The sequence below is a fragment of the Dinoponera quadriceps genome, unplaced genomic scaffold (genome assembly GCF_001313825.1).
Source record: "Dinoponera quadriceps isolate SergipeBrazil2010 unplaced genomic scaffold, ASM131382v1 scaffold3, whole genome shotgun sequence".
NCBI lineage: Eukaryota > Metazoa > Arthropoda > Insecta > Hymenoptera > Formicidae > Dinoponera > Dinoponera quadriceps.
In genome coordinates this window covers 1,536,922-1,556,656 of record NW_014554293.1, presented here as the reverse complement: position 1 = coordinate 1,556,656, position 19,735 = coordinate 1,536,922, and the positions used below count along the sequence as shown (strand labels likewise).

General features: G+C 41.2%; 7 protein-coding genes across 8 annotated transcripts; 4 read left to right on the top strand and 3 right to left on the bottom strand.

The window, feature by feature from the left end:
- Positions 1 to 37: 37 nt before the first annotated feature.
- Positions 38 to 5,918, bottom strand: LOC106743188 (leucine-rich repeat-containing protein 49). Of its 2 annotated transcripts, none has more exons than XM_014616781.1 (7): positions 5,647 to 5,918; positions 5,035 to 5,189; positions 4,269 to 4,907; positions 2,832 to 4,171; positions 1,041 to 1,411; positions 600 to 839; positions 38 to 457 (listed from the first exon to the last, which is right to left on the bottom strand). In XM_014616781.1, the coding sequence occupies exons 1-7, from the start codon at positions 5,695 to 5,697 to the stop codon at positions 254 to 256; spliced, it is 3,000 nt and encodes a 999-aa protein (XP_014472267.1). In that variant the 5' UTR covers positions 5,698 to 5,918; the 3' UTR covers positions 38 to 253. The 2 variants fall into 2 exon arrangements, with proteins under 2 accessions (XP_014472267.1, XP_014472276.1); XM_014616790.1 differs by having other exon boundaries at positions 5,383 to 5,713.
- A 386-nt stretch (positions 5,919 to 6,304) lies between these two features.
- Positions 6,305 to 7,446, top strand: LOC106743315 (biogenesis of lysosome-related organelles complex 1 subunit 5). The gene is made up of 4 exons (XM_014617040.1): positions 6,305 to 6,414; positions 6,533 to 6,615; positions 6,767 to 6,955; positions 7,184 to 7,446. The coding sequence occupies exons 1-4, from the start codon at positions 6,396 to 6,398 to the stop codon at positions 7,349 to 7,351; spliced, it is 459 nt and encodes a 152-aa protein (XP_014472526.1). The 5' UTR covers positions 6,305 to 6,395; the 3' UTR covers positions 7,352 to 7,446.
- LOC106743303 (transmembrane protein 199) lies at positions 7,445 to 8,582 on the top strand. The gene is made up of 2 exons (XM_014617014.1): positions 7,445 to 7,887; positions 7,977 to 8,582. The coding sequence occupies exons 1-2, from the start codon at positions 7,461 to 7,463 to the stop codon at positions 8,225 to 8,227; spliced, it is 678 nt and encodes a 225-aa protein (XP_014472500.1). The 5' UTR covers positions 7,445 to 7,460; the 3' UTR covers positions 8,228 to 8,582.
- LOC106743310 (chromatin accessibility complex protein 1) lies at positions 8,566 to 9,641 on the bottom strand. The gene is made up of 2 exons (XM_014617027.1): positions 9,365 to 9,641; positions 8,566 to 9,268 (listed from the first exon to the last, which is right to left on the bottom strand). The coding sequence occupies exons 1-2, from the start codon at positions 9,497 to 9,499 to the stop codon at positions 8,873 to 8,875; spliced, it is 531 nt and encodes a 176-aa protein (XP_014472513.1). The 5' UTR covers positions 9,500 to 9,641; the 3' UTR covers positions 8,566 to 8,872.
- A 208-nt stretch (positions 9,642 to 9,849) lies between these two features.
- LOC106743297 (putative GPI-anchor transamidase) lies at positions 9,850 to 11,279 on the top strand. The gene is made up of 4 exons (XM_014617007.1): positions 9,850 to 10,047; positions 10,135 to 10,740; positions 10,823 to 10,933; positions 11,017 to 11,279. Exons 1-4 carry the CDS (start codon positions 9,982 to 9,984, stop codon positions 11,251 to 11,253), a joined length of 1,020 nt encoding a protein of 339 aa, XP_014472493.1. The 5' UTR covers positions 9,850 to 9,981; the 3' UTR covers positions 11,254 to 11,279.
- A 477-nt stretch (positions 11,280 to 11,756) lies between these two features.
- LOC106743266 lies at positions 11,757 to 13,825 on the top strand. The gene is made up of 2 exons (XM_014616937.1): positions 11,757 to 11,975; positions 13,258 to 13,825. The coding sequence occupies exon 2, from the start codon at positions 13,258 to 13,260 to the stop codon at positions 13,606 to 13,608; it is 351 nt and encodes a 116-aa protein (XP_014472423.1). The 5' UTR covers positions 11,757 to 11,975; the 3' UTR covers positions 13,609 to 13,825.
- A 20-nt stretch (positions 13,826 to 13,845) lies between these two features.
- Positions 13,846 to 18,446, bottom strand: LOC106743272 (chitinase-3-like protein 1). The gene is made up of 4 exons (XM_014616949.1): positions 16,368 to 18,446; positions 15,277 to 15,944; positions 14,405 to 14,697; positions 13,846 to 14,297 (listed from the first exon to the last, which is right to left on the bottom strand). Exons 1-4 carry the CDS (start codon positions 16,447 to 16,449, stop codon positions 13,868 to 13,870), a joined length of 1,473 nt encoding a protein of 490 aa, XP_014472435.1. The 5' UTR covers positions 16,450 to 18,446; the 3' UTR covers positions 13,846 to 13,867.
- Positions 18,447 to 19,735: the final 1,289 nt, after the last annotated feature.

Sequence of the window (19,735 nt, the reverse complement as noted above, 5' to 3'; positions counted from 1 at the left end):
ATTGTTCTATTCACCAACTAGCAAATATATATTCAATATATTTATAACATAACGCATACATACACACGTGCGCACATAAAATCGTCCCTGTTGTAAATGCACTTTACCCCCCCCCCCCCTCTCTCTCTCTCTCTCTCTCTCTCTCTCTCTCTCTCTCTTTCGTACACGTTAATGCTGCAAATCCGAACGTGACACGCTTCCGCGTGACGCTCTAATGACATCGCATCGTAAATAAAAAGAGAATAAAATGATGTTACTTGTCGCTCTCGAGCGTTTTGCTGCAACGTTTCATGTACGCATCCATCTCGGAGAAATCGGACAGAGTGTTATGAATGATTTCGTACAGAACACTCGGCCACTGTTTCTCCAGAATCTGTAACTTCTGTATGGCGCTTACAGTGAGACTGATTAGATTCAGCAAGTGTACTTTTCCCTTGTGTCTCCAAATGAGATCTTCCTATAAACAAGTTAGAGAAATACGCCCCGGTTAGAAATTCATCCCTTTACGTTGTCGATTTCAAACAAGTATATACTTTAATTTACGAAGGATTTACGGATAAGAAAATAATAAAAAGTCGTATTCGTCTTCACTTTGTTACCTGCGTCACGCTTCCCTTTCTCCATTGCAACGCTTCCTTGGCGACGACACTTCTGAGCGCCAGGTCACAGTTGAATAAGAATTGTTTGGCAGTAATTTGCTCCCCGCTTTGTCTTTGCACTTTTTCCAGATGAAGTCTTTGTAACAAAGGTTGCAATAAAGAATCTGGCAGTGAACACGTTACTATATCTATGAGACCTGCGTATTCTTGGTTCGCAAGTTCGACCTCCTCGGCTGTTATCTGCGGAAAGGGCTTGTCTGGATAATAACAAACGAGATACATATCCTACTTGGAAATTTCAAGAATATCGATTCACGTGAATTTCGGCAAGTGATGATTTAACATTGTCTGATTCCCATTTAATGTTAAGGGAATGCCAAAGTCGATAACGAATTAATAAATAGAAATAATGTCCTCAAGTATCTGAGAGTACATCCGTACCTCCTTGCCGTTGATGATCGTGAGTCCCCAGTGAGCTAATCGAAATATAGCATACATCTTCCAATCCTTAGACACGATAGGATTGCCTGCGTCTATCTGTATGCTAGTTAATCCCTGTACTTCAGCTAAAGCATTCAGCTGACCGAGAAGACTGATGTTGGTTTCTTTGAACACGTAATGTTCCGCGTACGGAAATCTGTTTTTCAGTTTGCTCAGAATCCTCGCCACGTCGTTAAATTGTACATAATTGAATTTCACGACGTTAACGTCCTGGGCCTTCGACGTGTCCCAGGTTCTGTCTATAAAGCGCAAGGCGCCTTGACCGTAAATATTCAAGCATCGACCAACAATTTCTATTAAATAATCCCCGCCTAGAAGAACAACGTCTTATGTCACATCTGTGTTACTGTCTGTATTAACACATTGCCGACCGCGCGAGTTGCGCTTTACCAGGCTTCGAAAACTGTACATTTTGTAAAAACGGTACACAGTAACCTCTTGACCTGAATTTTTTATAATTCTTGCAACATCCCTTAAAAAAAAACGGATTAAGTGCATCGGTAACTGATAAATGTTCCAATTAACTGATGATAAATGTTCCAATTAACTGATGATATTCTATCAGTAACTGATAGAACATCACAAGTTACTGGACACGAATTGGTGCAAATAAAAAAAAAATTATTAGTTAATTGACCTAACATCATCAGTTAATTGAAACATTCATCAGTCACTGATGCAGCTAATCAGTACTTGTTTGTAAGGGACAAGGAATCAATATAGTAAAATTTCAAAATAAAGACCATTTTTTCTGCAGAATTGTCAAAAGTTTAAGTTGATTGGTCGATTGACGATCATCGACAAAAGGGTTGCGTTCAGAGAACACAACGGTTGTACATCCGTTGAATAATTATCATCTAGAGTTGGGTAAATTAATTTTCATTCTCAACCAAGTTAAGTTGAAAGTTAATGGTCTTTGTCAAATTGGCTTAGTTAAGTTAAAAGTTATATCTAAACAAAAACTTAAAAGTTAAGTTAATATTAATTTGTTAAAGTTAAAAATTAATTGTGCAAAGTCATATACATGTATGTATGCTTTTTTGTATAATTAGCTTTTTAATCGTCCATTCAATTTATATTAAATAAAGGAAAAGTAGTCTATTATAAGAAAATACCGACTATTATACTCAGGATTCCAAACAAGAACAACCTAGCAACCTCAGACAATATAACGTCTAAAATTGGGATATAAGACATCTGAAAGACTTTTTATGTTTCGATTTTGGACGTTATGTTATCTAGGAAATAAAAAAAACAAAAATATTCTTCTGAAATTATTTTTAATTTTTCTTATTTTATATTATAAAAATCTCGGTGGGGAAGGGGGGGGGGGTTTAATATTGATGGATTACGTAAAAAAATATTAATAAGCTAAAATTTTGCATTCTAAATTATGGTAATTATAAGTATGTTTAATATTACTAGAGTATAACTAGAGTATATATTAATATTACTAAGAATTAACTAATTAAAAATTACCCGAGTTCAAGTGAAAATTATGAACTTCTCTGACGTAATTTTTAATTGACTGATTACTACCCAAGCCTATTGTTATCTATGATTGGAGGATACTTTTAAGTCTGTCGATCAACATCTATCTTTCAAAAGTCGACCACTCGACTGTTGTATTCGCCGAACGCAGCCAAGGATAGATCTAGCCGATCGATGGGCAATGTGTTAAAGGTCGAATAACGCGAAGTTGTAAAGGAGGAACTGAAAATAGTGGCCTACCCTGCTCTCTCTCCTTGGGCGTTGCTTGTTGCGGAGGCGGACTCGGCGGAGTGAGGGCTTTGAACTTCGCTCGAGCCGTCGCGGCTCTGTTGCTCTTGTAGTACACTACCTTCTTCACCTGGGCGCTCTTAATTCTACTTTTCTCTTTGTCACAATCGTACGGTGGCTTGCGATCTACGGTATTCTTAGGCATCGACGAAGTGCTAGAATCGCTTAACAATGACTTACAACTGTCTAAACTACTGGCCTTGGAACTTAGAGAGCAATATCCGGAGGAGCTTACGGTTGATTTCGATTGACAGTCGCTCTGTCCGTCTTGGTTATAGAATATCCTCACGTTCTGAAGCAATCTATTGTTCAAGCTTTTGTTCTCGCTTGTCACTGTGTCGCAGTATTTCAAGGGCTTCCGTGTAGAGAGAGCCGTCTTGTCTTGTCCTGCTTTCCCGTTATCTTCACCGTGCAAACTGTCCGTTCTGGTCGGCGACTGACTCGACGTATCTTTCGCAGTGGCGACCTTCTTACAAACAGTAGCGGACTTGTCGTAATCTACGGATGACGAGCCGCAACTGTTGGGAGGAAACAGGTGACACCGCAGACCGCTCTTCAAGCTCTCGTGACTCTCGGAACTGTCGAAATCGCTACCCGACGTGCTCTCGATGTCGCTGAGCGTTTTCGTTTTACCGGTGTTTTCCTTGCTATCTTTCGATGACCTCTCCTCGAACCTGTCGTTCGTTAAACTGTCCACTATCGAGCCTAGTATAGGTGGCAGCTTGAATTCCAAAGGATACGATCTTGACGTATCCTCCAATTTGAAGAAATTGTCGCTGGAGCTGCTTCGCTTTTTTATATGTATCTTCCTCGCCTCCACGTTCTCGTTTATGGACGTTAAACTGCCGAAGCCTTTCGCCTTGCTCTTGTCCAGACTCTTCGGTTTCACGGTGTTGAATTTATTCGGATTCTGCATATGGTGCAGCGTGTCAACACCGCTGCCTCTGCCGTTGCTCGTCGTTTTCGTGGAATTGTCAACGGAGACCTTGCTCCTGGATCTGAGAAGTTCCCAATTTATCTTGGCGTTCGATATCACCTCCTCTCTACGTACGTTCATGCAAACTTGCGTGCTAAGGTCGAGGAACGCCGAATTGGACTGTTCCTTCGAGAATCTCCAAGCCATCGCCGTTCTCCGAATCTGCTCGCTGATTTGCATCGTCGACAGGAGCTGAAGATTTGGCAGGTACGACACGAGAAAGGAGATGTAGTCGGAATTCAGAGTCACCGGATTGCCGTCTATCGTGATTTCTTTAATCTGCAAGGCTTTCGCAAGGCTACCCATATCCTCGACTCTGAAAAACGCCAAGATCGTTTGATACGCATCAAACATGGCTACGAGAAATCACACTTCTCTCACTGACTGCACGATCGTCCTCACATACTACTTACTTATTAATGTCATTGTTACTCAGATACAATTTCTGCAATTGGGGCGTCTCACCGAATCCCAACAGCCTCTTCAGTTTATTCCGACGCAGATTAAGCTCCTTCAGCGACGCCAGCCCTTGAAAATCATTGCAGCCTACAGTTTTGATACTATTCCCAGCTAAATTGAGTACTTTCAACGACGACAGATCCTCCAAGCCGGTGATCTGCTGAATCTGATTGCCATGCAGGTCCAAAACCTCCAGCTTGGTAAGCTGCTTCAAACCCTCAATCTTTCTTATTCTGTTCTTCCCTATCAGCAGCACCCTTAGGTTCTCCAGAAGGTCGAGCTCGCATACTTTCTCCACCTGATTATCGTACAAGTCGAGAAACACAAGCTTCGTCAGCTGGGAAAAGTTCGAGCTCTCGATTCTCGTGAGAAGGTTGTGCTGAAGCGACATCAGTCTCAATCTCGGTTCCCCGATCACCTTGGGAAACGTCGTCAGACCCCGCCTGTCCAGGCATATCCTGTCAGGATTTCTCTCCCGTTCGGCGGGAGTTCTCGATGCCACGACCGTCCTCGTTTCTCCTGTCCACTGTAACGTGACCACGTCGCATACCCCAGCCTCTGCATGTCCAATCTCAAACTGGGTTCCCGTGGAACTGTCAATGCCGAGAATTCACGATTTACAGGACACGAACGGGTGCCTTGTGCAATTTATATCGAACAAGAAAAAAAACTGGCCGCTCCTCGCATTATATTAATATTTGATCTCGATCCGATAATTACCTGAATGAATTGTAGGAACGCTTGGATAGCTTCGGAGGTACAGGTGCACCCGGCAGAATCGGCAAAGCTGCTGCTATCGTCAGAAACTGATTTTCCTCCGGAACGCTCGTCCGAACGGTCGATTTGCCTTTCACGTCGAACGATACTTTCCTCGTCTGCAAGGAGACGCGTTTCTCTTACAAGTTACCATCGATCGACGGAAACGTAGAGATCGACAACATACACATCCGTGATAAACGAACGGGAAAATCATTCCGATCGGTTACGTCTATCTATGGTGCTGACAAGTCGATTCGAGTCGACACGCTATCTACTTGAAATTATATATTTTCAAAGTACGGCTCTTACCCGCGTATTGTTACCCAATGGCATTACATAACCGAGGCATAGGGATGTACTCGACCCGTCAAACTGATAAACCGTGTATGTTATATCGAACATATGAAAGCATCTCGCATGTTTGCGGTGTACTTTAATTATCGGACATTTCCGGAGAAATCCGTAGTTATATCTACCGATCCGAGTCGCGTCGGTACAAACGGATTATTTATCTCTTGTTTGTTATCGCGCACATGATCGCGGTGTGAGGGAGCATGATGTGCTATCACGTACAATGGCGGTACTCCGAAATTCACCCGGAACGCAACGCGATCGATCATACATCTCAAAAACGTCGAGAACAAACCGTGAATCTCTTCGCACGTATTTAACATCTGACCGATTGTCATCGAAGTAACGTTCGATGACGCTGACGGACTCATCGTTGAGATGGAAAAAGCGGCAAAGTTGTACTACTTGGAGAGCAACGATCCGGCCGACCCACCGTTGAGTCGTACCACGAGCTCGCTTTCCACGACGATGGTGGCGCCCCCTGCACCCTTTTATCCACAAGTTAGAATCGTAGGAAGCACGGAGGGAACGATCGATCCCGCGGAGGAATCGATTCATCGAGGTCCCACGATCAACGTAACCTTCTCCCTAGGGTGGAAACGTGAAGAGTGAAATGTTTTCAAATAAGAAAATTTACACTTTCCACGAATTCGCATCAGAGGGGAAAATTCATGATCAGGTGGGATTTCTTGAGATACTCGAATGCATCTTAAGAAATCGTGAATTTTCTTCTCTGACGTGAACTCGTGAAAAGTGTTAATTTTCTGATTCGAAAACGTTTCACTTTTCATATTTCAGCCCTAGGGGAAAATTACATGGCCGATAATTCTGGTGTTGATTGGGAATCCTCCTGTTGGGACTCCTGGAACCACACTGAGAGAGAGAGAGAGAGAGAGGAGAGATTCGTCAGCTCTCTGCTTCTCTCGCGGTGTAGCCGCAGTGCGGCTTCCGTGACTGTTTTTATCGATGATATGGCGTCTATAATCAAAGGTGCGGCGATCATCGCATGATAATTAATAACACGTATGCTTATCCGGCAAACGACCGACGTAATTATCGTTAAGTATTACGGTAATACATTGTATTATACGCGATCACGTTTCCGCAGACACGGGCGAGATTTGGAGCCGATTATTCGATCATCGTCCGTTCGTCCAAGGAGAAATTACGTTCTTCTTGCGGGAGTTTCAGGTGAGCGATGATCGTCATCCTCGTGATGACGTTGTGTCTCGAAGCTGTCGTTTGCTCAGCATCAACGCTCGGATAAAACTAGATCCAGATCTTGCGATCGAAAACGTCTGGAACGAAATGCGGACTTTAACGTGCGAACGTACCGTTTCAGGACAAGAGGAACGATAGAGAGGTGGAACGTCTTTTTAAGATACTCGAATATGCGACGGAATTGAAAGAGAGCCAATTGGATCGCACGGAGCAACTTGGGGATTGCCATTTGCCTAGTCTGAAGGCCAACGTGGACGTTGCGCTGAGCATGTGTAATCGTGTTTTGCAGAGAGAAGAAGATTTCGACAGTGTAAATATTAACAATCACATCTTATGCTTAAAGATTAAGTTTTAAGTGCTATTAACAGATCCATCCACACGTATTTCTGCATTTCCACCGATTTCTCACAACCAATAGGCTTTGAGATAAAGTTTGAGTCTTTTTTTTTTATCCACTTTCAAATTTCACCTAGTTCTGGAGAAAAGAATACTAGTCTGTGATGTGTTGACAGCCAGATATTATGTTTCTTGTTCACAGGACAGCGCTTTGAACGGCAACAGATTGATCAGGAGAAACGAGTGGGAGAAATTTGTGAATGATATGAGTGATAAGTGTCAGAAGGTGGATCGAACCTTCCAAGAGAAAGAAAACGAAATACAGGAGTTCTATGTTGACTTGGAGAAGAAATTGCACATCACAGCATAGGGCGACACATTTTGAAATCGGTTTCTCAGTATTCGACTACATCTTTTCCTAGCATTAATCTGATTAGTGAAATTTTCTTTGGAAAAGCTTACAGAGGAATCGCACAAATATGCCGCTGGAGTCAATTGTGGACGCTGCCGTGAGAATAAAGCCATCTGTAAAACTGATAGATTTTATCACCAAGAACGCAAGAGACGCAAATGATGCGCCGATTGGCGTCGTATCTTTAATCGAAGCGTCTAAGAAATCTAAGAGGGAGATCGCGAGTGTTACGTTAAAAATCGAGGATCTCAGGTGGCTGAGCAGATATTTAGCGGAATACAGAAAAAGTGCAACCGAGAAAGTTTACATGCACGAGCTTTTTGACGATTCTGACGTGATACTGCCGTCGCCAGAGGTCACACCGAGGAATCCAGAGTTGGAGGCTAGAATACAGAAGTTAAAGGCGCAACAAAACGCCAGGGAGTATCAAGCGATGACGAAGAGCATCGATTCCGCACGGAAATTCTTACCCGAGGACAGCATTTCGTACCAAAGTAAGGCGAATATATTTTCCCCGCTCCGTAAATATATTATTGGTTATTTTCTATCTCTTCTCCCGCGTAATACGGATTTTCTTCTGCAGTGAAGCAAATAAACAGACAACTCATCGCCGTTGCGCAGTTTGTATTTTCCGTGATAGCTGGCTTCGCTTTCGGATTCATCGGAGTGGAACTCGTAATTGGGAACTTAGATTTTGGATTTCGATTACTTTTAGGTATAATTTGTGGACTAATTATAGCACTCGCTGAGATCTACTTCCTGGCTCTGAAATTAAACGAGTACGATTTCGATACACTCGCTACGCCCAAAGCTAAAAAGTTGCATCAGGATTAGCGTGCAATTCTCGTTTGCTATTTGATTATTTTTAATGTTGTACGATAAAACGAAAAATTGAATACTAATCAACAAGATTTATATGGTGTACATAATACGAAAAATGTTGACAACATTATAAGACATTCTTACATAATGTATTGTTACTAAGAGACAAACCAACATAATTAAGGTATGATTAAGATACCGGTTGTTTATTTTTATCTCGATCATGGTTCTATACTGTCATTTTATGTATAAACACAATAATGTAAACGTTATTTATTTCACACTATTGGGCGATTAATATAAATTGTATAGTGTGTATAAGATAAATAATGAGGGAAAATATATCATGATGAATATATAACTGATGTATATTGGTCGCTTGTACATTTGTAAAAATAATAATTCGCCTTTTTCACAAAGTTTCTCTTCTCAAAAACTTCCCAGCCTGAAAAGGCTGAACTCTTGTGGTCCGAAGTGATCGCTAAATGTAATTTTGATCCTGTGTTATTATCAATACACCGATAGAGACCTATGAGGTGACGATATATTGTGACTCCCAATGTTAATAAATACTTTACATCTGTAAAGATAACTTTTCACTCAGGGAATATCGCAGATCGATTCGATAATCGTCATTAGATAATCTCCGCCAGATACTCATCTCTTACCGTCATCTTCACTGTCACTCTTAACACTGCTTTCACTTTTGTCACTGACCGAATTACCGTTTTCCTTAGTCTCACTTTCCTGTTCGCTGCCCGAGGAGTTTTCATTCCCCCCTTTCGTGTCGTCACTGTCCGAGCAGGAATCTGAGTCCGAGTCACTGTCGCTGTCCGAGTCCGAACTGCTCTCGGAGGAGTTACTGCGGGACTCGTTCTTGGCTGCCATCATTTCTTTGAACTGTCTAACGGTGATCTTCCTGGGCATTATCTCTCGGAGAAACTCCAACGCGTCGTTGGTCTGCACCTCTTCCGCTAGATGTTTGTAATCCAAAGAAGGCCCCTTGTTGCTCTGCAGATGTGCCTCCTCTGTCAAGTAATGTATGAAGAGCTCCTGTGAAATACGCATCAAAGCGACACATGATCAATTTAACACGCATCGGCCTCCTTTCCTTTTTCTTTCAGACACACGTGTCTCTGCAGCTCTCACCGTAGCTTTCGTAACCAAGAACAACCCGTCTTGCCCGACTGTGTCGACGTAAGGAGAACTCTTCATGATCGTTTTTACCCTTGAAATTGGCAAGCGTAACTCCTTCAACTTCGTAGAGGAAGTCTGCGTATTCATTGTGCGTATCCTCGATTGAAAAAAAACCGGAGAAATAAGACGCAACAATTTGGAGATCAACGAACCACCAACTGCTTCTTTCCTCTTTCCTTCGATTATTAGGAACCACGAGGCTGTAGGTGCGATCCACTTGAAGCTGCAAACACTTCGAAGCGCTTAAAGATAAAATATGATTGGTCCATACGGCGCTTCGAAGCATTTGCAACGTCAAGTGGATCCTATCCTGTATATGCGAACAGCTGTAGCGACGGGCGATGTATCGATGCTCGAATTTTTTTTCAAAATCGATTATCTCCCCGATATTTTCAAATTTCGGATCGATCAATTCCTATGTCGATAGGTGCTTGATTCGATTCTAGTCGTAATGGCCGGTTCGGTTCAACTGTGTTGATTTATACGTTGGAAAATAGCGTTACCATTTTATACACATGTATAAATTTCTTATATATATTAATTTATGTTAATTAACGTTTGTAAAGAAAATGATGCATTTAACACCCTGCGTGTCGATATTGGTTTCTCTCTTGGCGACATGTCACACATGGGAGGTGCGTATCTCTCTTCTGTTTACGTTTGATTTTCTATTTTCCTACTCCAATTGATTGATGTAAAATAATGAATTGTTAATCTTACAGATACCAGATAGCTTTGCAAAAACTGAGCATTCCAATAATTGGGCCGTTCTAGTCGACACGTCACGTTTCTGGTTTAATTATCGGCACGTCGCGAACGTTTTATCTATTTATCGGAGTGTCAAGCGCTTGGGCATACCAGACTCGCAAATCATTCTCATGATAGCCGACGATATGGCGTGTAATCCTAGGAATCCTAGACCAGCAACTGTCTTCAATAATATCAAGCAACATATTAACGTTTACGGCGACGATGTGGAAGTCGATTACAGAGGCTACGAAGTGACGGTTGAAAATTTTGTAAGATTACTGACCGGTCGTTTAGCGCAAGAAACGCCCAGATCAAAGAAACTCTTGACAGATGAGGGTTCAAATATCCTGATATATTTAACTGGCCACGGTGGTAATGGGTTCTTGAAGTTCCAAGATTCTGAGGAGATCACAAGTCAAGAACTGGGAGATGCCTTGGAGCAAATGTGGCAGAAGCGGAGATATCATGAGATTTTGTTTGTAGTCGATACTTGCCAAGCGAGTTCAATGTATGAGAAATTTTACTCGCCAAATATCTTAGCGGTTGCCTCTAGCTTAGTAGGGGAAGATTCTCTTTCTGTAAGTTATCAGATAATAGTTTGGTTATGTAACTGCGTTCAAGTGATATATCTATATAATAATCGATATATATCCTTTTTAGCATCATGTGGATCCAGCAATTGGTGTTTATATCATAGACCGATACACTTACTATGCATTAAATTTCCTGGAAAAAGTGGAACCATCCAGCACTAAAACATTGGGTGAATTTGTAAGTGCCTCATTCTTATGATTTTGACATTAGCTTTCAATCTTTCCTGCCACATTTCTTCTAAGATACCAGTTTTCTTCCAGTTGAAAGTATGCCCAAGAGATTACTGCCTGTCTACAGTGGGTGTAAGAAGAGATTTGTTCAAAAGGGATCCAGATAAAGTGCCAGTAACAGATTTCTTTGGATCACTTAGACCAGTAGAACTTACCACGAATGTAGTCAATGTTTTGCCTGTTAAGGTCAATCGTACAAAAACTTGGGAACCAGAAAAGAAGTATAGCTATGTCGCACAATTCCCTGCTGTATCTCAGTATACGTGAATAATAAGAATAACCAAAAAGAAAAATCTGTAAGTTCACTTCATTCCTGAGACCATATTCGGTTTCAGTGGGAATTCCACTTCCATTTAATTGATACATAATGCCGCACGTCGTTCACGGTTGCGAATTTTTTATATCTCATCGCTTTCTGAACAAGCCAGTCGTTTAACTTTTGTTCGAAGAAAAGGAAAAAGAAATAAACAATAATAAGATAACTACGAGAGGATGTAACTTTGTAAAAATTCATATTTGTTTCTTGTCCAAGATAATTACGTGTGTCTGTATCAATTCTTGAAGACTGTTCCGAAGCAACGATGGACCGTGGATGTGATCCGACCATGACCTACATCAGCAGAGAGAGATAGAGAGAGAGAGAGATCAGTGAAATGAGTTTTATAAAAATCATAGTTCGCAGAAATAGTACATGATAAAGTCATACATGATAAACGTTGTTTATGTATACATGATAAATTCTACGTATAGCGTCGAATGATGTGTGGCGTTGTGTATCAACTTAGTAGAAAATGAGATTTCCACTATGATCGCTATGATTGCTTGTTCGCATATAAAGAGTTTTTCGAGACGAAAATATCTCAGTTGATCAAACATCAGTGTCACACAACATCAGTGTCACACACCATAATACGTGGATACTCCTAAACGATTTATGCGACACGTACATATTTACATCAAATTTACACTTCAACAAATAAATAGTCAAAGTAAGTACAGTTCTTCGAATCTTGATCTTTGCCGGATATTATCTATCTGCAGCAAATCAAACATCTGCGTTACTGCGCGCAGAATTTGGTCAGCCGAGACTTCGTTAAATTTCACTCAACGGTCGAACTGAATTTTTTCGGAAAAAGAGATTCTAGCGTTATTCTCTGACCAATTAATATTTCATTAATAAAATCGTTTAAAATGATTAGAAAAATAATTTTGCAATAATATTAATAAGTCAACCTGACGGTAAATTTATGTCTCACTTTATGATTTAATTTTTAAGTTATTTGGTACTTCATTAAAATATGTTTGAAAGTTTATTTCATTATTACAATAGTTTTCTAAACTTCTATCTTATACACAAATATATAAAATAAAAAATTGTTTGCATCATGAGGTTTCATTATATAAGTTTATAATTAAATATCTCGGAAATAGTAGGCAAAGATTGTTGAAATTTCCGTTAGTTAGCTTTTAATTTTTGTTAGTTTGATTAATTTTTGTATGATATATATGTGAATATATATAATAGGTTTATGTATCTTGTATTTAGTCAAACGCTCAAACTTCTTGACAAGTTCGCTACCAGCGTCACACGGGCCCACATCTCCCACTTCAAATTCACCTTCACTCAAAATTTGTACACAAACCAAATTTGCCTTACATAATTACATGAAAACAAACACAATGTAGCCTGTAGGGAAAGTATCGCTGATAAACTGTGGTAGCAAACGTGTTAACTGATCCAATAAATAACTAACATTACAGTGTTAAATAATTGTGGCCGACGAACCCTGATGGAAATATTTTGTCGAAATACTCTCTCAATTGATCCCATTTCATTAATATACACAGTTTTCAATTTAATTCAATAAATTTCACGATATAATAATTAAACAATTTCACGATCTAATATTTCGAAAATTCTACTACTTTTCAGAATTATACTTCAATTTTCATTATATTTCACGGCATTACATTGACTTTCACGACGAAGATCACGATTTATTTTGAGATACTTATTACATATTTCAGTAATTTCCCCGTAACTTTCATCTCATTGTTCATCAAGTTCACAATACACCTATATACTCGAATACAAAAAAAGTTAAAATATATCGCCAAAATTTACTGAATTTAACTGAAAAAATGAAACTGCGCACATCGACGGAATGATGAAATGGGCTCGATTGAGGGAAGAATTTCGGTGAAATTCTCAGCGTGATATTCCCATCGGGGAGAACCGTCGATAATTCTTCCGATCGAAATCTGCTGCAGATGCGGTGCACATTTCGTTGGGTCTTGTTATTCCTGTTGGGCGCGGTAACGCGCGCATACGTCACGCAGAAGAAGTTCATCGAAGTGCACGAGATGGACTCCAAGGAATTATCACCGATGGACCAGCTGGCTCCGGTGGACCCGGCGTTACACGCGTTCCCGAAGACGCCGACCGTGCCCCTTCTGCCGAATTGCATGAAGCGGGGCTACCTACGGGATCCCTTCAACTGCAGCAAGTTCTACCGTTGCGACTACGATCACGCGGTGCCGAAGGCGTTCTACTGTCAGTCGGGACTGATATTCAACACGCTCACAGAATCGTGCGACCACCCTCAGTACGTGCAGTGTTGAGAGAGAGAGAGAGAGAGAGAGAGTACATTAAGTTTCCGCCGAGCTACGAATAGAAGACGGCTTCACAGACGTACCGAGGGAGAGAATTATTCGTTACCAGGAGCGAACGAGAAAATACATTTATTAACCATGCTATTTACATAAGTAATACAGAATATGAGGGGATATTTGTTTCTTATATTGCGCCGGGTGTGTAGAAAGGCGTTGCCGCCATCATCGTCAGCCGACGTCGGGCGGCACCGTCCGGTCGGTTTTTAGATCAACATCCGGCAACACGATCCCTGTAATTGCATCCGTTGTGGGCAGGATCAAACGCCAGCCCGCTCGCGCAGTGGAACCTCTGCGCTTGCAATTGGCCGCCGACGTTCGTGCACTGGTAAAACACGCTGCAATCCTGCTCGTCTCGCACGTAGCCTTCCTTCTTGCAGACGCCATTGGGAGGTGGAGGTGGTGCCGTCATTACCGGAGGTGTCTGCGTCACCTCTGGCGGGTTCACTTCCGGCTTGTCGGGAACCTCGGGGATCACAGGTGGCGGTACCGGGACTCCTCCTCTCAGTCCGGCGTTCAGTGTCTTCAGCAGAGGGTATTTCTCGCCGCACAGGCCCTTGAAGTCGTCGGTCTCGATACTCCACATCATCGCGCCGCCGAGACCCAAGGATTTGATGTATTTCATCTTCTCGGTGAGAGATCTGCGGAGCAAGGAACGACACGTAACGCCCGAGTCCCACGGAATTCGTATCTCCGCCCGGCGTGACGAAGAGGATGACGCGAGAGAATGAGATTGAATGGCGCTTACTCTATATCGTCGTAGCCGACCCATTGGTTGTCCTTGTAGGCGTACGGAGTGCGGTGCTCCGGGTGACGAACGACGCTCCATCCGCCTTGTTTCAAGTATTCGCAGATCTCGTTGTAACCGAGCATTCCACCCTCGCGAGTGAATTGCCCGGCGGTACCGGGTCCAGTGGTGGGCGCTCCGAGTCCGGTTCTGCTCTTGTCGGCCAGGGTGAACGATCTGCCGTAGAACGGCACGCCGAGGATCAGTTTCTCCGGCGGGCAGCCTTGCGACAGCCAGTAGTGGATGGATGCGTTCTGCGGGGAAGCAGGCGGTTGTCAGCGAACAATCATGTCGCAATATTCCTTGTCCCCAACATTAATGATATCCAATAGTTTGGCAATGATATAGTAATAAATTTATTAATGTTAATATATAAATATAGTCGCTACTGAAATTGGCTTCAAGCGTGAATTGCATTCAATTAAGCTCGCGTTAACAACGGCTACGTGAAACTTGTCTCTCAATAAAGTAGACTCGAATTTAGAATCCAGACGTTAGAGTTTTAAATATAATGAAAATCGAAGTGTAATTCGGAAGAGTAGGGAAATTGGAGAAAATCTGAGAAAAGCCGAAGGGTGGAAGAAAAGAGTGGAGAATTGTAGGAAATTTTGGAAATATCGGGTATCGTGAAATTGATCGAATTACATTGAAAACTGTGTGTATTAATGAAATTCGCGATTGCAGATATAATATTACGGTTCAGTTGCAAAAGTTCGGCGGAGAGCCCGCTCGAGATTTAAACCCGGGTGTCCCGCGTGAGAGAAATTTCCAAGTTGACACCGAGCAAAGTGATCTAACGTAACGTTGCGACGGAAAGAACCGGAAGTACTTACGACATTGAGCTTAAGATCGTTTCCGGTCTCGCCCGTGCGCGGATAAAGCGGAGCGTTGTGGCCAGTCTGCTTCTCCCAGGAGCCGTGGAGATCGTAACTCATCACGTTGATGAAGTGCAAGTGCTTGGATATTTCGGCGATATTGTAGGACAGAGAGGCGGAAGGTTCGGCGGCGGCGACGGCGGCCGTGAGGAGGAGTCCTTCCTTGTCGAATTCAGCTCTCATCATCTTGAGGAGGATCGAGAAGTTATTCACGTCTTCCGGCTTGCCGCCGCGCTGATTCGGGTACTCCCAATCGAAGTCGAAACCATCGAAATTGTATTTCTTCACGAACTCCACGGAATTTTTCACAAATTTCTCACGGGTCGTCGGATTGGCGGCTACAGCGGAGTATCTCGCGGATCCCTCGTTCCATCCGCCGATGGCGATGAGGAACTTCGTATTGCTGCTCTGCTGGCGAAGTTCAACGAACCGGCGGAAAGCGGCCTTACCCCAGTTGTCCTCCAGATCTTGCCACGCGTCCAAAACTCTCACATTGCCGTCCTCGGTGATCCCGACGAAGGTGTAGATTATGTGGGTGCAAAGGTGCGGCTCGATGTTGCTGATCTCGAATTTGCCATGCCCTGGCCGGTAAACCGCCCAGCTACCGAAGTAGCACACGATCTTCGCTGCGATCGAATAAAAATGCCATGTTAATGCCACACACTTTTTCCGCTAGCGAAAGAAACGTCGAATGGGGAAAGTTGCTGCCTTTGAAAAGTATCTTGTTAACCGTTGCTCGTTTTGCCCTTTGAAAGAAGTAATCCGTCACTCGGAAGCAGCGAGTCGTGATTTTCGTTACATCCTCACCGAGTTTTGAAAGGTTTCGCTCGCCCCGCGTATGCGAATTATACATTTAACGCGAAACGTTTTAACCACGGCCGATTTTAACACAAATATAAAGTTTTTCATCATAACTGCGTTATCGATGAAAAAATGTAACATCGTCATCAAATGGTTACTGAAAGATAGTAACTTGTAATGGTCGCAACGGCGTTACAAGTAACGCCGTGATTTTTCTCTTGAACTCTGACTAATTAATTGGTACTTACGTTCATTATTAGCCGACGCAGCGGAAGCCAAAGCAGCCACTGCCGCCAAAACGAGTAGCCAACGGTTCATCTGCAAATTCATCGGTTTGGCGAGATGAACACTTGTTCGTGGAATTTTAGGTTCGCGTTAATAGTCGTTACTCGCAACTCATCTCAGAGAGAAGACACTCACGGGTCTGAATTTGGAGTTAGATTTGAGTCTTTCAGTTCATTCATATGAAAACTTAGACGCGTGACTTTTTCAATTTGACCGCAATTATATCTATAAGTGACATCTCAGACAGCAGAGATGTCCAAAATCAGGGCATGAAACGTCTCGAAGTCGTGTTTAAGATGTCTTTAAGATATTTTTCAAAGGTCTAAAAGACATCTCACGTCCCAATTTTCGACATTGCGCTGTCTGGGATGTTATTCCACCGAAGAACATTAAATCTCAATTAAAATTGGAATATTTATATGAGACGAGAACTTCAAGTAACAGCTGTAAATACCAGTTTCCGACTTAAACGAGTCACACGAGTGCGTAACTTCTGTGCAATTAATCGAATTTCTTTTTCTTCAACGCAGATATTTCTTTCTTCATTCTTTCCCCGGGAAAGAAAATTTCTCATGTATAATTATACGGACACTTTTTCTCGGGTCGTTCTTGTTAATACCGATTGATTTTTACACGCGATGAGTGTCGACCGATCGTTAGGATAGACCAAGTAAGGCGTCCTCACCTTCTGAACGATTCCTTTGGCGTTATTCGACCGAAACAATACCGAAATTTCACTCACCGCCTCGGCTTATATATACCTCGCCAAGAGCGGCGCAATTGTCATTTGCTCGCTTAATAAGCGATAAATTAATTAATTCACGCGAATACATATTGTTATCGCCATTGCATAAGGACGTGCAGGTGCAGTGGGCGTCATAAAATAATTTGTTTTTTCGTTCTTTCTCAATTTTCGACTTTTCTTTGAACAGTTGATTCTATAATTAACCCGTAAACTTGACTCGAACGTACGTGTCATTAATGCAAGTACTGCGTTTCTCACGTTGTGTAACATTGTTGCGAAATGATCGATTGCTCGAGCATACTCCTCCGAAGATCTGCTATTACCGCGATTATAATAATGCAAAACAAGGGATTTTAATGCGATATTTATACCATATTTTTGATCCAAAGTCAAGGAGGGTGAAAGAGAGAGATTTAATGTTATTTTATGCTTTTCTTCTGTTTTTTTTCACATTTGCTGCATTACGCGCGAGTAAACATGCCACAAGTGCGAGGCATTGTTGAGTAACAATGCACAATTGGTATAACAATGTTGGGAGAAATGTATAATTACGAACAAATGTCACATTAGTCGCGCACATGAGAAGTCGCGTGAACAAGTAGCCGCAATTAATGTTTTACTTGACACATTGTTAAGCAAATTGTGGATATTATTCACACACATCAGTATAATTCGGTCAGTGTGAATCTGCATAATGAGAAAGCATCTAAAACTTTAGATCTAGGTAGATTCTAACTTCTCAGATTTAATTGTCTTGAGCTGTCTTAATCTTCTCGGCAAGATCAACGATCGATCAATCGATCGCGTGTTCGGCCTATGAATGAAAATCGAAATCGAAAGGAAGACAGAGAATGTGGGCAGAAACACGGTTGAAAAAGTTACTTTTGAAAAGTAACTCGTTATCGTTATCGTTACCTAGGAGAAGTAACGATAAGTTTAGAAATAACGAGTAGTTATAATTTTTATTACTTAGAAGAAGTAACGATAAGTTAAGAAGTAACGATAAGTTAACGAGTAGTTACAATTTTTGTTACTTTGTTACTAAGCTTCGAGACTTTTTCTTAGGATTTGCTTGTGCCTGTCCCATATATATGAAGTATAATGTGCAAAGTAACAATTACATTCGTCAGCCAAAAAATATAACTGTCCCGATGGAAATATTATACTGAAAATATAATGTTGAAAATTTACCGAAATTTGAAAGTCCCTTTCAGTTGATCCCATTTCATTATCATTTCATCAATGTTTCAGTAAAAAATTACTTTAATCGATATTTCAGCAATTTTTCTTTAAAAATCACGCCCTTTTCAGTTATATTTGACAAATTTTATGATACTTAATATTTCAAAATTTTTTTATTACTTTCCAAGAGTATACTTTAACTTTCCTTGTACATTTCACAAGGGAAATTATGATTCATTTTTATATATATTCAGTAATTTCCAGGGTGGGGGAAGTTACTTTTGAAAAGTAATTCCTCACCGTTATTCGTTACTCATTGAAAAAAGCAACTCGTTACCGTTATCATTATTTAAGAAGTAATCGTTACAATTTCATCGAGTTTTGAGAACCTTCTTTTTTAGAATTCGCTTCTGCTCGTTTCATATACATATGTATTGTACGTGTGCGAAATAACGATAAAAGTAATGATTATTATTCGTTACCGTTATCCAAAAAACATAATGCGTTACCGTTACCGTTACGAATGAAAACCGTCGTTACCAAATCATTTACTAAAAAAAGTAACTGTAACAGAGTTACAAGTAACGTGTTACTTCTCAACTCTGATAATTTTTCAATAACTTTCACTTCACTTTCCATCGATTTCGTGGCACTTTCAGCAAAATATTTCCATCAGGATGCGTTACGAAAAAAATATAAAGTCGTTATCAAATCATTACTGAAAAGAAAGACAATTTGTGACAGTAACGGCATTACAAGTAACGTGTTACTTTCTAATCTCGCTAGCTACGGATATTCAAATAAATTCTAACTTCTAGATTTTAATGTCTTGTGCTGTGGTAATCTTCTCACGTCCATTTCTACTGTTATGGTTTAAATCTAATCGACGATTAATTCAACGAAGTTGATTAGTGCCCGTTTCTATCATCATGATTTAAATTTAACAAACTATTATCTTCACGGAATTTAATAGCATTGATCAGTTCAACTGGCGAATGCGATTAGTCAATTCCGTTCAGTTAATTGCCGATTAGATTTAAATCAAGATGGTACAAATAGGCGTAATTGATTGATCAGTTCAACTGACCAATGCGATTGATTAATTCCGTTGAATTAATCGACGATTGGATTCAAACCATGATGAAGGTAGAAACGGGCATCAGTGAGACCAGCGATCGATCGCGTTTGGCTTACGAAAATCGAAACAGAGACGGAGAGTGTGGCCAGAAATATACGTGCAATCAGTATTTCATAGAAATAAATTATTGATTATCTTTACGTTTTATCGATTACCTTCGATCGTGCCTACTGCCAGAGTCGTTTTCTCACTTTCGGCGAATCTCGATGACGCTTTTCACACGGTTGAGGGTCGTCTACCGATCACAACGAATATTTTCGCGCGGA

What these genes read in the sequence shown, in the direction of transcription:
- LOC106743188 (XM_014616790.1), bottom strand. Translation starts at nt 5,475, where the DNA reads ATGTTCGATATAACATACACGGTTTATCAGTTTGACGGGTCGAGTACA. An exon ending in CATTGGGTAACAATACGCGG is followed by an intron (nt 5,190 to 5,382) that starts GTAAGAGCCGTA and finishes GTCTCCTTGCAG; the next exon opens with ACGAGGAAAGTATCGTTCGA. An exon ending in CGTTCCTACAATTCATTCAG is followed by an intron (nt 4,908 to 5,034) that starts GTAATTATCGGA and finishes CGGCATTGACAG; the next exon opens with TTCCACGGGAACCCAGTTTG.
- LOC106743315 (XM_014617040.1), top strand. An exon ending in TCTTCTTGCGGGAGTTTCAG is followed by an intron (nt 6,616 to 6,766) that starts GTGAGCGATGAT and finishes GTACCGTTTCAG; the next exon opens with GACAAGAGGAACGATAGAGA. An exon ending in GAGAAGAAGATTTCGACAGT is followed by an intron (nt 6,956 to 7,183) that starts GTAAATATTAAC and finishes TCTTGTTCACAG; the next exon opens with GACAGCGCTTTGAACGGCAA.
- LOC106743303 (XM_014617014.1), top strand. Translation starts at nt 7,461, where the DNA reads ATGCCGCTGGAGTCAATTGTGGACGCTGCCGTGAGAATAAAGCCATCT. An exon ending in GGACAGCATTTCGTACCAAA is followed by an intron (nt 7,888 to 7,976) that starts GTAAGGCGAATA and finishes TTTCTTCTGCAG; the next exon opens with TGAAGCAAATAAACAGACAA.
- LOC106743310 (XM_014617027.1), bottom strand. Translation starts at nt 9,499, where the DNA reads ATGAATACGCAGACTTCCTCTACGAAGTTGAAGGAGTTACGCTTGCCA. An exon ending in TCTTGGTTACGAAAGCTACG is followed by an intron (nt 9,269 to 9,364) that starts GTGAGAGCTGCA and finishes CGTATTTCACAG; the next exon opens with GAGCTCTTCATACATTACTT.
- LOC106743297 (XM_014617007.1), top strand. Translation starts at nt 9,982, where the DNA reads ATGATGCATTTAACACCCTGCGTGTCGATATTGGTTTCTCTCTTGGCG. An exon ending in CGACATGTCACACATGGGAG is followed by an intron (nt 10,048 to 10,134) that starts GTGCGTATCTCT and finishes TTAATCTTACAG; the next exon opens with ATACCAGATAGCTTTGCAAA. An exon ending in TAGGGGAAGATTCTCTTTCT is followed by an intron (nt 10,741 to 10,822) that starts GTAAGTTATCAG and finishes TATCCTTTTTAG; the next exon opens with CATCATGTGGATCCAGCAAT.
- LOC106743266 (XM_014616937.1), top strand. Translation starts at nt 13,258, where the DNA reads ATGCGGTGCACATTTCGTTGGGTCTTGTTATTCCTGTTGGGCGCGGTA.
- LOC106743272 (XM_014616949.1), bottom strand. Translation starts at nt 16,449, where the DNA reads ATGAATTTGCAGATGAACCGTTGGCTACTCGTTTTGGCGGCAGTGGCT. An exon ending in TGCGTCGGCTAATAATGAAC is followed by an intron (nt 15,945 to 16,367) that starts GTAAGTACCAAT and finishes ATTCGATCGCAG; the next exon opens with CGAAGATCGTGTGCTACTTC. An exon ending in ACGATCTTAAGCTCAATGTC is followed by an intron (nt 14,698 to 15,276) that starts GTAAGTACTTCC and finishes GCTTCCCCGCAG; the next exon opens with AACGCATCCATCCACTACTG.